General features: G+C 38.9%; 1 protein-coding gene across 2 annotated transcripts in view; it reads left to right on the forward strand.

The window, feature by feature from the left end:
- Nucleotides 1-265: 265 nt before the first annotated feature.
- The window catches only part of LOC131228565 (chromatin remodeling protein EBS), an 84025-nt gene continuing 67520 nt past the window's right edge, over nt 266-16770 (forward strand). The window contains exons 1-3 of one of the 2 annotated variants that reach the window (XM_058224318.1): nt 266-717; nt 842-1184; nt 1295-1363. In XM_058224318.1, the coding sequence (XP_058080301.1) occupies nt 645-717; nt 842-1184; nt 1295-1363 (485 nt within the window). In that variant the 5' untranslated portion in view covers nt 266-644. The remainder of the gene's footprint in view (nt 718-841; nt 1185-1294; nt 1364-16770) is intronic. The other variant, XM_058224317.1, reaches the window with a different exon arrangement.

Below are 16770 nucleotides of genomic sequence, written 5' to 3' on the forward strand. Positions count from 1 at the left end.
CTTCGAGAAATAGCCAGTTAAATTCTGGATGGAATCAATTGTCTAAAATCATTAGAAAAGAAGGGTCAGGATCATATATCAATTAGATCTTCGAATATCTGGACGGTTTAGATCGAGGTAAAAATCACTAACGTGCACAATGTCCGTGTGCTTGCGTATCGGTCGTCAATCGGTGCTAACGCATCAATATATTCTTTTTGTTCACATACAGATACAGATACAGATGAATTCGTATACATACGTACGTACGGAACGACTTCCTGCAGGTTACATGGATGGATGGATGGTAGAGTACTGATGACATAACCCCGTCGGAAAGAGCAAACCCTCCTCCCCACCTCTCCCTCCCTCTCCGTCACTCTCTCTCCCTTCTCTCTCTCTCTGTAGTACAGAAGGTTCCATCTGCGATATCTAGGGTTTTATTTTATTTTTGAAAACCATCTCAACGCCCATATAGAAGAGAAATCAATCAACATCATCATTTGAGAAGCCCTCAGCCAATCGTAATCTCAGCAAAACCCAATCCAATGCAGTTGGTTCTTGGATTCGGTACAACCAAACGCCAGTAAACTCCCCTTCCAGTATTCCCCGCTGCAGTTAGCAGATAAATATAAAAGAGAGAGAAAGAAAGCGAGAGAGCGAGAATGGCAAAGACAAAGCCCGGAAAGAAAGACTTAGATTCCTACACCATCAAAGGCACCAACAAGGTCGTCAAAGGTAAAAAAAGAAGAAAAGAAAAAGAAAAAGAAAATACATAAATAAATATTTATTTATTTATTTTACCTTATTGAAATTGAAAATGTAACTAAGTTCATTTTGTTTTCATTTTTGGCATTTGCAGCTGGTGACTGTGTTCTGATGCGTCCCTCCGACTCGGACAAGCCTCCATATGTGGCTCGCGTGGAGAAGATCGAGGCCGACAACCGCAACAATGTGAAGGTGCGGGTGAGGTGGTATTACCGTCCGGAGGAGTCGATTGGAGGAAGGAGACAGTTCCACGGGGCGAAGGAGCTCTTCCTCTCCGACCACTATGACATTCAGAGCGCCCACACCATTGAGGGCAAGTGCATTGTGCATACCTTCAAGAACTACACCAAGCTTGAGAATGTCGGAGCTGAGGATTACTTCTGCCGCTTTGAGTACAAGGCTGCTACTGGGGGATTCACCCCTGACCGTGTTGCTGTGTATGCAGTCCTCTCCTTTCTTACCTCTCTCCTCCTACTTTAAAAAAATTATTTTCTAAGTAATGCCAACCGTCTGTTGTTGTTTTAATGTTGTTCTGTGGTGTTTGCAGTTATTGCAAGTGTGAGATGCCGTACAACCCAGATGACCTTATGGTTCAGTGTGAGGGATGCAAGGACTGGTAACCATCAAATCAACTGAATTTAACCATTTGAAAGAGTTTATTCATTTGCCTTTTTCTCGTTGGACTGAAGATGGCATGTGAGTTTGACATGCTTCTATTCTCTCTTCTTGGATTCTTTGCATCTTTTGTCCCAATGATGGTAAATGATAATGTTGGCAGTGTTTATGATGACAATGGGAACTTTAATCATGATACTACTACTATAGTTTTATAATTTTCTGGAATTGACAATGGCATTTCCAGTATCTTACTAGAACAAATCAATTTTTCCATGCTAGAACAATGAATATAAGATGGTGATGATGTGAGATTGGAACTTCAGGGTTCTCAATCATTGGAATTGACATTGCCGCTTGATACAAGCATATAGGAGGAAAATAAAAAGAGAGCAATCCAAGGGACAGGCAAAAATCCATGACAAGAGGTGGGAAAATGGTCTACTCATCTATTTCTCTTAAAAATTCACACTAAAGACGAACCGAGAAGGAAGAAAACCATACGTTATGTCCTGTTGGATATCTTGCTTTAATTCATTGATCCATTTCCTTTTTAGGGAAGGAAAAAAAAAAGAACAAAACAAAGATAAGGAAAAGCAAATGAACTGCTGATGGTGGCTGACGCTCTTAATCCTCAAGTCTCTAGCAAGGAATCATCAAACTCCTTTTCCTCTTTACGAGAACATGACAAAAATATACATCCAAAGAAGATAAAAATTTCCTAATTCCTCAAAAATAGAAGTCCATTTGATTGCATGGGCAGAATTATCGAGGGATGGAGAAGGAAGAAGAAATGAGTGAAAGTCCATGTGGGGGAGTAATCACTTCTACTTTCCTAGCATCTTTAATGCCCCGCCATCCAGAATAAACCATTTTGACATGACCATTTTTTGTCCCTAAAGCATGCCCCAATTCTTTTTCTCCTATTCTTGTGCTGCCCAATTTGCTTGGTTATCAAAACTTTTACTTGAAAAATTGGAAGATATACACCCAAGCAAGGTGTTCCAAAACGGTAATGGTGGCCGTAACGGCCATTACCGTTATGATATGGGCCCCATAATGGTTGTTACTACCCCATATTGGCCGTTACGACCCTTTTTTATTTTTTGAATACACTGTTTTAGGGTTGTTACAGACCGTTATGGGACTGTTACAGGGCCTTTACAATATATATATATATATATATATATATATATATATATTTGTAATGACCATTATGGCCGTTTCGATGCCGTAACGCGTAATGGTTATGACCGTTACTGTTACGTAACCAATTTTGAATACCTTGCACCCAAGATGATCACAATTTCAATGATTGAAATCCATCACATGTATTCTTGTGAACAACTTTCCTTGTTCACTCCCTTGGGATGGGTTTGGTTGATTCACATTGGAAAGCCTCACTTCTTGAGTATGTGAAGAGCTGATCCCACAATGTGACACCCATGGTTCATCCATTGACTTTTTTCTCGGGCCTTCGAAGCTATTTGCTACTTCTAATCATATTTCTTTCGTTATTTTGATTGTTTAAAGAAAATTTCTAACCGTATTTCTATTATTTTGAATTTTAAATTCAACCAGCTTACCTAACTCTTTATGGTTTGGCCTTCATCTTTGGGACAATTATTGTAGATAAAGAGTTTGTAGATCTCGATATGCTTGATCATGCTTCTTTCCTTATGGTTGAGTTGAATGAACTTTTGGAATAAAGCTTGCATGATCTAACAATAGGAATTATTGCCCCCATTTCTCTATATTACCCAAGCTCTAATTTTCCCCATTTTCGTTCTCGCATTGATTGAAGTTGATTACATGTTTCTGCCCAATCAATGGTGGCTTCTCAACTTTGATGTAACAATGACTTCTTCATGATCAATTTGGTTCTTCAGTTTGCAAAAATTGTTCATTGCTCACCATCCAATTGAGGAAGCTCTTTGGAGATTTATTGTCGCATTAAACTTAAGCACATTGACTTAGATCCATTGTTCCTTGCCACACTCAAGGGCATGGACATTTTTGCCTTTCCCATCCAATTGAAGAAGCCCCATCATCCAACCCTTTGCCTTTCCCTACTACATGTTCAATGACTTCGACTTCAAAATCACTTTTGTTGTATTCGGCTACATTTCCACCATCTTCTTCTTGATTTGGTGTTTAACTGTACATTGTTTTTCACCCTTTTACAAGGTAAGATCCAACACCCTGCATTAAAAAAAAACAAACTATACATCGTTTTTCCTGATAAAAGAAGACGATATGTTAGTTTGCCAGCCAACTTGATTTGCTGCGTATCTCTTTATTCTACATCCTCATCTAGTGCATCTTTTCTATTGATTTTGCAAGTGGATATGACATCCATTGAGATGTTTCTTTTCCATTCTTTTCTTTTTTCATTCTTACCTTTTCTTTTCTTTTCTTTTCTTTCTTTTAATTTTTTTAATTTTTTTTTTAAAATTTTTTTAAAATAGAATGATAACTTAATCAACTTCATCTAGAAAGGCAACGAAACCTAAAAAGTTGAACCATTCTTTCATTTTTCTTCTTTTAAATCAACTACTTTTCATCAAAAGAACAAAAATAGATACATTAAGAGAGATGTTAGGAAAGAAATACATCTAGAAAATGGGAATGGATTACTCACATAAAGAGAGTATCACCCATAACTTCCCTTGCCCGAGGTATTAGCTGCACCGTTCACCTCTCTAATAACATTTCTAAACAAAATGTTAAACCTAGATTAGAGTTAGGTTGTAAATCTTGTCTACATGTTTAAGTTAGTCAAAACTTTCTTTCATTTATGTTAATCGGGATTCCCTAAGAAATCACTTGTAAGATTGGAGCTTGCTTTGGTACCAATTTGATGTTGGCTCATCGTTGTAAGATGATGAAATTGAAAATAAATTTTTTCCTATAAAAAAGGAATTTCATTGGAAAGATGGTAAAATGGTTTTCAAACCCACAAAACCCGAATTCCAGCAATCTTGGAATAAAACAGAAATTTCTTATAGAAACTAGATTGAAAGAAATGTAATCAATCAAATCAACTGTAGAAAGGAAGGAAAAGAAGAGAACTATCTCCAATTTCTTAATAACGATCAGCTATTCCCCCCCCTAGGAAACAACCATTACATGTTCCAAAAACCATCTCTAACATCACTTGGAATTTGCATCACTTACCATATTCTAAGTAATCACTAACAAAACTTACTATTATAAGTCAAGTTTCTTTACTAAGATATACTATTTAGTATAGTTTTCAAAATCCTATGGTTTACGATTTGAGTCTAATATTAAGCAAAACGATTTGATTCCCACCATGAATCCTTGTTTATATGAATCCTGTAAGATTTTATGATTTGAATCCTACAATTTTTGATTCAAATGCCAATTTACGATTCAAATTGTACTTGTTCTCTTATATTTTAAGCTTCACTTGGCTTTCATTTTATGTTTTTAAATTGTTGGGGACTTTAAGATTCATTTAGAAAATGTAGACTATTTAATTTTGTTTTTATTTTATTTTATTATTATTATAGGAGATTAAACGATATATATTCTCTTCAATGTTAAATCATAGAGACTTTTTTATTTTAAATTTATGATTTCTTACTTAATTATTTGAAACACCGAATTGATGTATGACTTATTGGAATGTTTTTATGGATGGTTAGTGGTTACGGTCATGTTGAGCTCCATGTATTATGGAATCAAATGCTGTTTTCTAACGTGATTCTACATTTGAGAAAGGTAAAAAGAACATAAATTATTAAAGGATCCTTTTATGTTTTTTAAGGAAAGCTTCTTAAAAGATAAAAAAATAAAGGAAACATGAGAATCCTTTAACACTATCATGATAATGATATGGTATTATTGGTGCATATTGATGTTAAAAGGATGACCAATGAGTTTTTAATTTTTTTCTCTGATTTAGTTATATTTTTTTAGATTTTTTCTTCAATTTTAAGAAAATCATAAAATCCTTTTGAGTGCTCTGTATAAAATCCTTGCTAAAATTCTGTCCTTGAGAATGCGCCTTGTGCTTTCTAACGTTATCTTTGACGTTCAAGAAGCATTCTTGGCTAACGGGCAGATCTTAAACTGTGCCCGACTTGCTCATGAATGCATTAATTCCCGTCACGGAGAAGGATTAGGCGGTTTGGTCTGCAAACTGGACATTGAAAAGGCTTTCGGCCATGTAGATTGGAGATACATAGATTATTAGTTTGCCAGATTTGGTTTTGGTCTAAAATGGAGAGGTTGAATGCAGTCCTGTCTCTCCTCAACTTTCTTTTTCGTGCCGGTTAATGGCTTCTCTGAAGAAATTTTCCAATCCTCGAGGGGGCTTCACCAGGGGGATCCGCTATCCCCTTTCTCTTTGTTCTAGCCTCTGATGGTCTTAGTCGTATACTTTCCAAAGGAGAATCTAGTTTCTTTCAAGGATTCAAAGTCTTGCACCGTAGTCCTGCAATTTCCCACATCTAGTTCACTGATGACACACTTCTATTTTGTGAAGCTTCTCTCTAGGCAGTGGTTAATCTTAGGAAAGTTATATGCTGTTTCGAAGCCATCTCAAGCCTTAAGATTAATCTATTTAAAAGTGAATTATCGGGCATTAATATTTCTTCTCCTTTCCTTTCTAGATTGGCGGAAGCTTTTGGTTGCGGGGCCGACACCTTTCCCTCCTCTTACATGGGTCTCCCCCTTTTGCATAGACAAACCTGCCATCCACCTATGGGACATTGGCACTAACCCTCATTAAAACTACTCTTTCTAACCTCCCCTCTTATTTTCTTTCTTTGTTCAAATGCCCTAAATTTGTTCTCGCCAAGATCGAGAAGCTTAGGAGAGATTTCCTTTGGAATGGGAACTCAGATGGCCCAAGGTTCCACCTCCTAAGTTGATTGGAAGCTACAAGCCTTATATGGAAGTAGGGGTGGGAATTAGGGTTTTGTCTGATGTAAATACTGCCCTGCTAGGGAAATGGCTTTTGCATTTTTCCTCTGAAAGGGATTGTTTGTAGGTGGAGAGAGGCTGTGGCTTCCAAGTACGGAGTGGAAACAGGAGGCTGGTTCACCAAAACCTCCTCCTTATATAGAGCGTCATTTGCCTGGAAGGCCATATCCTGTTCTCAATCCCTCCTCTGGGAAGGTTTGTCTTTTAGTCTAGGAAATGGATCTAAGTTTAGATTTTGGATAGACTGTTAGATTTCCTTCGTACCTCTAGCCATCTCCTTTCCTGCTCTGGCTGCAATTCCAATATATCCATATTGGTAGCTAATTGCTTCTCCTTTAATGGGTTGTGGTGTCCTCCTTGTAGAAGGAACCTGACTGATATCGAGGTCTTCGAGCTCCTGGAATTATTAAAGCTTCTGTAGGTCATCCAGCCCACTTGATCTCGAGGACTCTCTTCTTTGGTCTCTTGCCTCTTCAGGCCAATTCTCCATCAAATCTTTTTGGGAACTCATCAAGTGTCGCCTCCCCCCGCATCTTCCAGACTTCACTTCATCCTTTTGGCACTACGGAGCCCCCCAAAGGTTACGACCTTTGTTTGGATTATGGCTAGAGGTCAAATGTTAATGGTAGACAATCTTTAGCAGAGAGGAATGATTTTACCCAATGTTTGTCTGTTCTGATTCCGTCAAGCAGAGTTGATCGCTCATCTCTTCATCCACTATCCGTTTACGACTGATATCCGGTCATTCATTCTACTAAAATTCCACCTCTATTGGGTCATGCCGTGCGCCATTCCAAATCTTTTGCTTGCCTGGCACGGAGTGGGCTTCGGCAATGAACTCACTATAGTACGGAGACTAGCTTTGATGGCTTGTTTGTGGAATGTTTGGTTAGAGCGAAACTCCAAATGCTTCAACAACTCTGCCTCTCCTTCCTCAAAAGTTACTTCTCAAATATGCAAAGATGTGAAGGCTTGGTCAGGAATTGTAAACCTCTTGGACATGTAATCTGTGGTCACCTTCCTGGATAACGGCTGAGGCCTCGTCCCTCTGTACTGTTCTTGGGCTGTTTGGTCGAGACAGATTCCGTCTGCTGGATGTCCCTTCAGTTTAAAGTTGTATGGCTGCCTAGGTTTTGGTTTTTGGAATTTTTTATTTTTTTAATTTTTGTTTTTGTTTTTACTCCTTTTTTCTGGTGGCTTCTCAGCTGCTGCTTTGCATCCTTTCCTTTTCCTTTATATCTATCTATCTATTTGCACTCTTCAAAAAGAAAAAAAATCTTATGATTTATGATAAGATTTGCGATTCGTTATGATTCAACCCCTATTACGATTTGTGATATGATAACGATTTTGACAACATTGCTATTTAGGTAAATCCAGCCAAGCCATGCAAATGACTTGATACTTGTCTCTAAGAAATGCACATAAAAATGGTCTTGTATGCCATCTGATACCCAATTATATGGAGACAAATGGAAATGGGGATATGACTCCATTTCTCAAAATCCAGGATAAGGTGCAGGTATCCCATTTGTAACATGCTGATGTATTTGGTTTTGAAGTTTTTTAGGGAAACATGTGATCAGTTCTATTAGTTAGTTTTATGAAATGAGGTATTGATTTCTTAGTATTTTTGGAATGCATGCAATCCTGTTAACTGCTAAAAAAACAAGTATGTCTGAAATGCTAACTTTATTAACAACTAAAGTTTTTAGAGTTCTATGATAATACATCCTAATATGTGAGTTTTGTTTTTTGACAAGAATATGAAAAAAATGTCCTGATTTCAAGATCATCCCAATGCAACGAGAATCAGTTAAAACACATCTACAAGATTCAGGATACATGATGATAGTTTGTGGAAAAGAGCCATAGCATGCAAATGCAGGGTTAATAGGGAGGTTGGCTCTTGCTTGTGTCATCCAGTTATCGGGCATTGGGCATATGGAAGGCAATTGTCTGTGTGACTGGGTAGATAATGTAGGGGGTACCCAACAAGGTTTGGGCGAATGGTCTTCACCATAGGTTTGCTCCCTATAGGTGAAGGTTCGATTCCCCTCCTTGGCTTTACCTGATACATGTGGTTGTGGGTGATTGCATGTATCCGCAGGGATTATTCTCACTTCAAAAAAGAGGTGGGGACACCCTGTGTCTTCAAAAAAAAAGAAGATAATGTAGGGGGTAGTTTTTAGTGTCGATGATAGGACTAGAACAAAGTTTTCGAAAGATGCTTGGTGTGGCAATATGTCAATCTCTCCCGCCTTTCTCAGATTGTATAGCATTTCGTCCAACCAACGTTTCAGTTGTTCAATGTTTTAGTGTGGGTGGAAGTGGAGTGGTTTGATGGCCATGTTTTCACATGAACCTAAGAGATGACAAGACGGAAGATTTTATTGCTCACAGGACTGCATCAGTAATGTTTGTGCTGCATCTCAATGAGGGGTAGGTGCTGTTGGAAGCTTAGCCCTTTGGGGAGCTTTACAGTGAGGTTTCTGTCAGTTCCTTTGCAGGACTGACTTGAGCTGCACCTTGGAGCCATTGCTCTCTATTTGGTGTTATTGGGCCCTACTAGGGTGATTGCTTTTGGTCATCTAGTTTTAACCAAGGTGTTCCATAACGGTAATGGTGGCCATAATGGCCACTGCTGTTACTGTTACGATACGGGCCGTAACGGCCGTAACGGCTTTGTTTTCTTCTTCTTGTTCATCTTTTGGAAAAATTTCTGGACTGATACAGGTCATTTTTTCTGTAATGGCCATTACAGCCATTTTAGCCCCATAACGCATAACGGTTACAACCGTTACTGTTACGTAACTATTATGACATTCCATGGTTTTAACCATTGATCATCTGCAGAGTAGGAATGAGATGATTTTTGTTTGTATAATATGCCACAACCCATGAGGCTATATTGTCAGCTGATTACTTGTTTATCCATTGTGGGGTGGCTTTTGCGTTGAGGAGGATGTTCTTATATCTCTTTGGTCTTTGTTGGGTCATTCCGGGATTGATCATTACTTGTTTATCCATTGTGGGGTGGCTTTTGCGTTGAGGTGGATGTTCTTATATCTCTTTGGCTTTTGCGTTGAATGGTGATGGTATATGCTTGGAGAGTGGGAGCCTAGGGTAAAAGGAATAGATCTCTTTGAAAGCGTACATTATTGACAGTCTGGTGGTCAAAATGGAATCAACTTAAAGCTGTGTTCCAAATTGTTAATAGTAGAGCTATTTCTTGGGATTTTGGGCTTGTCCATTTTGTGTTGTTTTTTTAATGAGTAACTCAGTTTTATTGAAAAGAAAAGAGCAAAAAACAGAGAAAGCAAACTACGACAGTCATCCCACAGGAACATTACAAAACAAAACCGTTATCTTCTGTCAACTATGGAGATTGATTCCCTAGAATTCCCTTCTTTTGTTAAAATATCTGCCACTTAATCTGCATCACGGGGAACATGATAAAAGAATGCTTGAATTGAAGCACTTAGATAATGCACTTCATCGATCATGTTAGCCAATTTCCAGGGGTAGCAGCCGGATGTGCCCCATTTGATCTCAGTATGAGAGTCACCCTCAACGATGATGAAAGAGTAATTGAACCAGGCACATAATTTTACCCCTTGACCAAGAGTTGCAGCTTCGGCGAAGTTGTAGTCAACAACATTGATCAGAACTGGAAAACTTGACCGATGATTCACCAGTCATTTTAAATTATGCCACTGATCCCAGCAGGTATGGGATTACCCAGGGAACGCCTATCGAAGTTCAACTTTAATAACCAGCCGGTAAGCGTCTCCACTTTGTTACCTGCTATCCGCCCAATAGCACTCCTTCCCAATTTGACCAAAACTGAGACATGTGATACCAGTTGATTTTTTTGTCCATCTTAACCTGGTCCATTATCATCCCCAAAATTTTCCCGAAGACTGAAGATGGAAGTCAAATTTTCTTGGTTTTGGGTTCTTTCATCTCAACAATCATGAACTTCTTTCATGAATACATCAAATTTTCTTTGTTAACCAGGGATGGCGATGTCGAGCTAGAGCAACCCTTGAGAGGGCTGTTTGTCCGTCTCTGATGCCCGAGTATTGATTTTGATCATTAGTGAAAGCTGGTTCTAGGATCCCTCATAAGAGGGATGATTGGAGATAGAAGGGTTTGAGGAAGTGATTAACAATTCGGGTTTAATATGGGAGATTGTGCCATAGTCACATGTAGTGCCCTTGTGATTAAGTCACTATATAGGTGCCTAATTGCCCGTTTTAGGCACTTATGTGTGGTTGTGGTGGGTAGCCTAGGATTGATATTTCTAACAGCTTCAGTTTTGGTCTCTGATATTTCTTTATGACCCTTTTATTCGTTGCTGTTGTACCATATTATGTTTATTTGTAGAAAAATCACATTGGTATCAAGGACACCGACCTCCCATGTTTTTCATTCTAATCGTGCTATCACCAAATTTATGGGTCATTTCTTTTTCGTCCAGATTGGGATTTTTACCAACATTATAGTTGTACACTCTTTTTGTTGATTTAGTTGTAATTTAAATTTATATTTTGAATATCGAGTTGATACTTTCATTTTTACAATAACAGGCATAAAATATAATACCTTGCATCCAGGATTAATAAGCTTAACATTCATCATTTTGCAAAAACTACATTATCAATTTGTACATATAACTATGTTTCATATGCTTAGTGGCATGTGCTGGAGCAACTCACTTAATTTTATCCCTACCATTCCATTTGTCGGAGGAAGTAGCATATCACTTATCCTTGCCCATATTGGGCCCTAGGGTGACCTGAGATTTAGGTAACTTGCACATAAATTTTCACTTGAAGAGTAATGGGAACTCATTCTGTTTTCCGCTATTTTATTTTTTAATTTGTAATTTTATTATATATTATATTTCATAAACGTACTTCCCTTCTAGACAAAGAAGTGTTTTCTGTAACCTTGTTGCTTGGATATATTTTCGGATTGGTTGAAGATTTTCTAACTAGTGAAAGATTTTTAGCAGAAGTTTTGAGAAGAAGAATCTGGCACAATCTCTGGTGTAATCTTCGATGTTTGAGTGCCTGCCGTTGAGCCTTTTGATACCTTCCTGCACCGTAGGTCAAGTGGATGTGTTGGATTCCTCCTCATTTATCGATGTAGTTGGCTAATGTTTGGTTCCAGAATAGTTCCGATAGGGCTGTATTGACGCTGCCTACCTTATAATATTGGGATGAAATGACTCCCTATGAAAAATATTTGCATGTAATGGGGACATATTGGAGCAGGTGAGAAGTGTGTGTGGGGGATGTTGAAGGGACGGACGGCGTGATGGGCTGTGTATGTGTAAAAGTGGATGAGATGTTTTGGGGTGGTTAAGTTTTGAGTTGCCAAGGATCATGTGTGTGGGTGTGCGAGTTAAAGGTAAACATTCTCTTTGTGAGAAGAGCAAGGTGTTCCATAACGGTAACTGTGGCCGTAACAGTTACCATTGTTACCGTTATGATACGGGCTGTAATGGCCGTTTCGGCCCTTGTGTAAGCCATTACGACTCTGGTTTTTTTTTTTTACAAGAACTGCTACCGGTTCATTACAAGTCCGTTATGGGCAGTTTTTTTCTCTTCTATAATGGCCACTACAACCATTTCAGCTCTGTAATGCGTAACGGTTATGACTGTTACCTTTATGTCACGGCCGTAACCAATTTTGAATACCATGGAGAAGAGGCCTCCTCTCCGAAGGTTACCTTCTTTTCTTTTTTTTATTATGAAGAAAAGTTGAATTCTTTTGACTCTTTGGGAACTTTGGAAAAGTTCTGCTGTGGTGATTCTAATTTGCTGATAGATTGGTTTGGATGAGGTTTGGCTTTCGTCTCCTTTTGGGAGAAATATGAACCAGAACAAGTGATGGTGGAGCTGAATGGGAGATCTCTGATTAGGAACGGAAGTAGCCTTTGGGAAAATTGGATCGGAGGTGCTCAACCAGAAATCCAGGGCCACCAAGCCATTTGAGATCCCCAAATTTTGGAAGAAATCTTCAGATGTAATGGGTTATTTGGGGATATCAGTTGGTGAGGATTTGTGGAGTGGAAAATTCCACACGAAGGCTCTTTGTTGAGCAAATGTGCGAAGAAGGGAGATAGCAAAGGACATCAAGATTTCAATTCCATCTTCTAGTAAAGCTGGTAAGGGACGATGACAATCCTAAACAGGATTCTAAGAATCACATAGTTGTTGGAGGGAAGCTTTGGCTTAAGAGAGTGCAGGAGGATGCTAATAAGGTCATTTGATACGTCAAGAATCACACTTGAAGGGTCGGAACAGTGGGCTAGTAGGAAATCGGGTTTACAAGGAAATATTTAGGTGGAAAATGCCTGATGTATAGGCAATCAAGAAAGCTGCATAAGTGAATATATAACCTACAAAAAAGGTGGGCTAATCCTACCAATCTTGCTTGCACAATGGAAAGAACCACGTGTTTATCCCTCCATTAAATCAAATTAGCCAAAGGCATGCGTTCATAAGAACATGCTAAATTTTCAATCAATTCTTGCCAATATCCACACCAGGAAAATTAAGAACATAAATCCAGTAGCCCAAAAGATGCCCAAATAGGAACATCCTTGCCTAGACTGATAAACTATTTGTAGCTAAAGGTGTCAATAAGGAGGTCATACACAACATCATGCGAAGGCCTAAGAGTCAAATGATAGCTAGTTCGTGGTGGATATCACAGAAGACAATTGCTTATGCTCTTCGGAGTCGTAGCCCTTTGAACAAATTACTCGATGGTCCTCTGAATATGGATGCGGCTGGATGAGGTTAGATTTGCATGGAAATGTCGAAAAGTACCCCCTCCCCTCCTGGTTGAAGCCAGATATGAGATCTAACACCTGAACGACAATGTTGGGAATGGAAGTTGGCAACGTAGGATACGTCAGATGGAGTTGAAGAGTTGAAGATGGGCTTGGCTTGTCGGAATGTGCCAAAACGAAGATCTGATAGAGTAGAAGATGTCGGAACTCAGATCCGATGCTTTTGATAGTGCCGGAGGTGACAATAAATGGTTCTAACGAGGCTGGACCTATCTGAACTGTATGTAGAGGGTCTTGGGTGGCTGGAAATGAAATTCGGTAGCTCTGGTGGTGTCGAAAAGATGTGTTGGTGACTTGGGGGTTGCCAAAAGCTAGTTCTAGAGCTATTATTGTCATTGGAGTCTACATGTGAAGATTTAAGGACTGTCGCTGCCTTAGGTGGGAGGGACTTGGTTTTGGAACAAGAATGGAAGTTCTAAGGTCTCATATGAACCAAAATTTTTAAGCAAGGATCCTAGATACCTGTAGGACAATGATGGGAGAAATTCAATACCACATTCACCATTGTAAGGATTGGACGATTCTCAAACCAAAAAAAGGAGAAGAAATAAAGATTGGATTAAAGAGGAGGGATTAGGGTTATGGGAGGGAAGAAAGAAAAAAATGGATCAAATACTCTTTGATACCGTGTAGAGAAGAAATAAAGATTGGATTAAGAGAGAAGAAGGGATTAGGGATATGGGAGGGAAGAAAGAAAAAATGGATCAGATACTCTTTGATACCCTGTAGAATAATGAGGAGACTGAGGAAAGAAAAAAAGGAGTTGTGAGAGGGAGAAGAGATGGAGAGGATTTGATTTCCTCGTAGAAAACTATTTATCATATCCTCAAGATTGCAAGAGAAGTGTTGCAGTTCCAAAATAATTACAATGAAATTTATAAGATTCATCCAATGCCCTTAAGTTAGTACTTGTAGGGATTATAGAAAAATGGGTTCCCACTGAAATGATGGTACTCCTCATGTACACCATAAATGGTGTCTCCTCTAATAGCAACTAAGAAGAAGATTGGTAGTGATCGTGAAGCTCGTTTGACACTACCTTGTTGATTTGGGATGTTCTCAATCTGCCTTAGTATCTACTTATGGTATTAGGATTAGGAATAAAGATTGAGTAACCATATGCCAGACACGACTTGGACACTTACCATTGCAGTCTCTGTCTATTGTTCCTGATAAGTTCTGAAGATGTGATGGCATCTTAGGGCTTGTTTGGAATGCGGGATTAGAATGTATTGTATTGCATTAGGTTGAACTAAATTTGATAAGGCATTTGGTTGCGATGAGGATTCACGATGTGGAATGGGGACTCAGATTGCGTAGTGAAGAACATAGCACCAACGTTTGGTACTGTGTTGACGTTGCAAAGTTCTGAGGGCCCCACCATGATATATGTGTTGTATCCACACTGTCCATCCATTTTGCCAGATCATTTTAGTGCATGAGCCCAAAAATGAGGCAAATTCAAAGCTCAAGTGGACCACACCATAGGAAACTGTGGGAATTGAATGCCTACAATTGAAAACTGCTTGGGGGCCACAAAAGTTTTGGATCAAGCTGATATTTGCATTTACTCTTCATCTAGGTTTGTGTGACCTTATGAACAGGTTGGATGACAAAAAATAAAATAAAATTGGTGGGCCCTAAGAAGGTTTTAACGGTGGGCGTCATTGTCCCTTTGCTTTCTTTGGTGTGGTCCACTTGAACTTTGGATCAGCCACATTTTTGGGCTCATGCAAAATGGATGAATGGTGTGGATATAACTCATCGTGGTGGGGCCCATAGAACTTTGCCACATCAACATCGACCTTGGTGCTGTGTTCTGCACCATGAATCCCAAACATGGTATTGAATTGGCATAAATCAATGGTACTAACCGACCATTCTTGAAACATATAATCATTGCAATAAACAAATTGAATACATTCTAATCCCGCATTCCAAACAGGCCCCTGTTGGAACGATATGACCTCACAAGTTGTAGTGTCGTTTCTCATAGGTGATCAATTCTTATTAGTAACAACCATTATTCATTTTGTTGAAGTAGTGGGATTCTCCCATATTTATGATGGGAAGCAAGGGAGGAGCTTTAGTCAGATACGGTGATATTCTAAAAAATGAAAAAAAATTGTGTAGACAATAAGTTGAAAGCAACTTGGCCCAAAGAGGGAGACCAAATTACATACTTCCCCCCTTCGAGTTGCTATTGCTACAAGAAGGATTAATCAAATATCTAAGCTTTGGATGATTGGGAACTCCACTAAAGAGGAATTAGAGGTTCAGATTGTGATTATTGGTTTCTATCTGTTAGAGTACACAGTTCTGTGTATACGTGCTGAGTTCCATATTGATGGTATACAAAGTCTTGTTGTTCCTGATGCACATCATATTGATGCATATCTCTCACGAATTATCCTTTAGTTATCTTTAGGTATCCCAAGTGTTCAGCCAAATAAAAGGGCAAATGTATCAGCCTAGGGTACAACAACCGGTCTATCAACAGCCTTTTCCCCCTCAACCAATGCAGCAGCAACGATTCTATCAGCACCCCTATCCTCAAATTCAGCAACAAGCTGTTCAGCCCCAGCAACTATTCTGCAAAGTCGACGGTTGATTATTTGATTTGTTTTGATAATTATCTATTTATAAATAGATGATTATCTTTTTAATAAGGATATTATAAATAGAGGATTCTAGACTAGAGGAGGGGAAAAACATATTCTCTTCTCTCTTCTTTTTCCTATTTTGACATGGCATCAAAGCCTCTTGGTTGATTTTACTCTTCTATTTTAAGAGTCTACCGTCCATCTCTCTCTTTTTAGTGTGATGGCGTAGCAGGAATTAACACTAGTTCTAAAGGAGTAGATTTGCACTCATCGTCAGTTTGTCATCATACAAGTTCCACCCCCCTTCTAACCCTTCAACAGGCTCATTATTGCTAAAACATTAAAAGGTTACCCTAATTCAGATCTCTCGGGCTTCTAGTCAGAATCAATGCCATCATCGATTTGTGGTTGAATCATGATAGAGCCATCGAAGAAGAACCATCGATTAAATCTCTGCCACTGGAAGTGTTGTAGCCACCAAAAGAGTCAATGATTCAAATCCCAACCACCAGAAGTGCTGCTAGATCCTTTGGTAGTCATCGGATGTGCAAATGGTTCACATCCCAAAAGTCATCGAAAATGCAGGCCTCTCCTGCAACTCTTAGGTGCACAACAAGTTGGGCTACCATGATATACATGCTCGAACTTGAGGGGGAGTGCTGGAGTGCATAGTTGTGTGTATTTTAAGAGCACCATACTAATGGTGTACACAATCTTATGTGTGCTTGATGAACACCATATTCATGTGTATGTCTTAGTTATTATTCTTTAGTCATCTTTTAGGTATCTTTTGGTTGTTTGATTTGTTCTGGTAATTATCTCTTTGTAAATAGAAGGTTATGGTTTTAATTATGAGATTGCAAATTAAGGATTAAAGCATGGTTTTCAATATCCGTATCAAATCGACTGATACGATACGGGATTGACTCGGCCCACTCTTGCAAAAAGGGCCGTATTGACCAATATGGGGCGTATTGATACCGA

This window comes from Magnolia sinica, chromosome 16 (genome assembly GCF_029962835.1).
Source record: "Magnolia sinica isolate HGM2019 chromosome 16, MsV1, whole genome shotgun sequence".
In the NCBI taxonomy this organism is placed as follows: domain Eukaryota; kingdom Viridiplantae; phylum Streptophyta; class Magnoliopsida; order Magnoliales; family Magnoliaceae; genus Magnolia; species Magnolia sinica.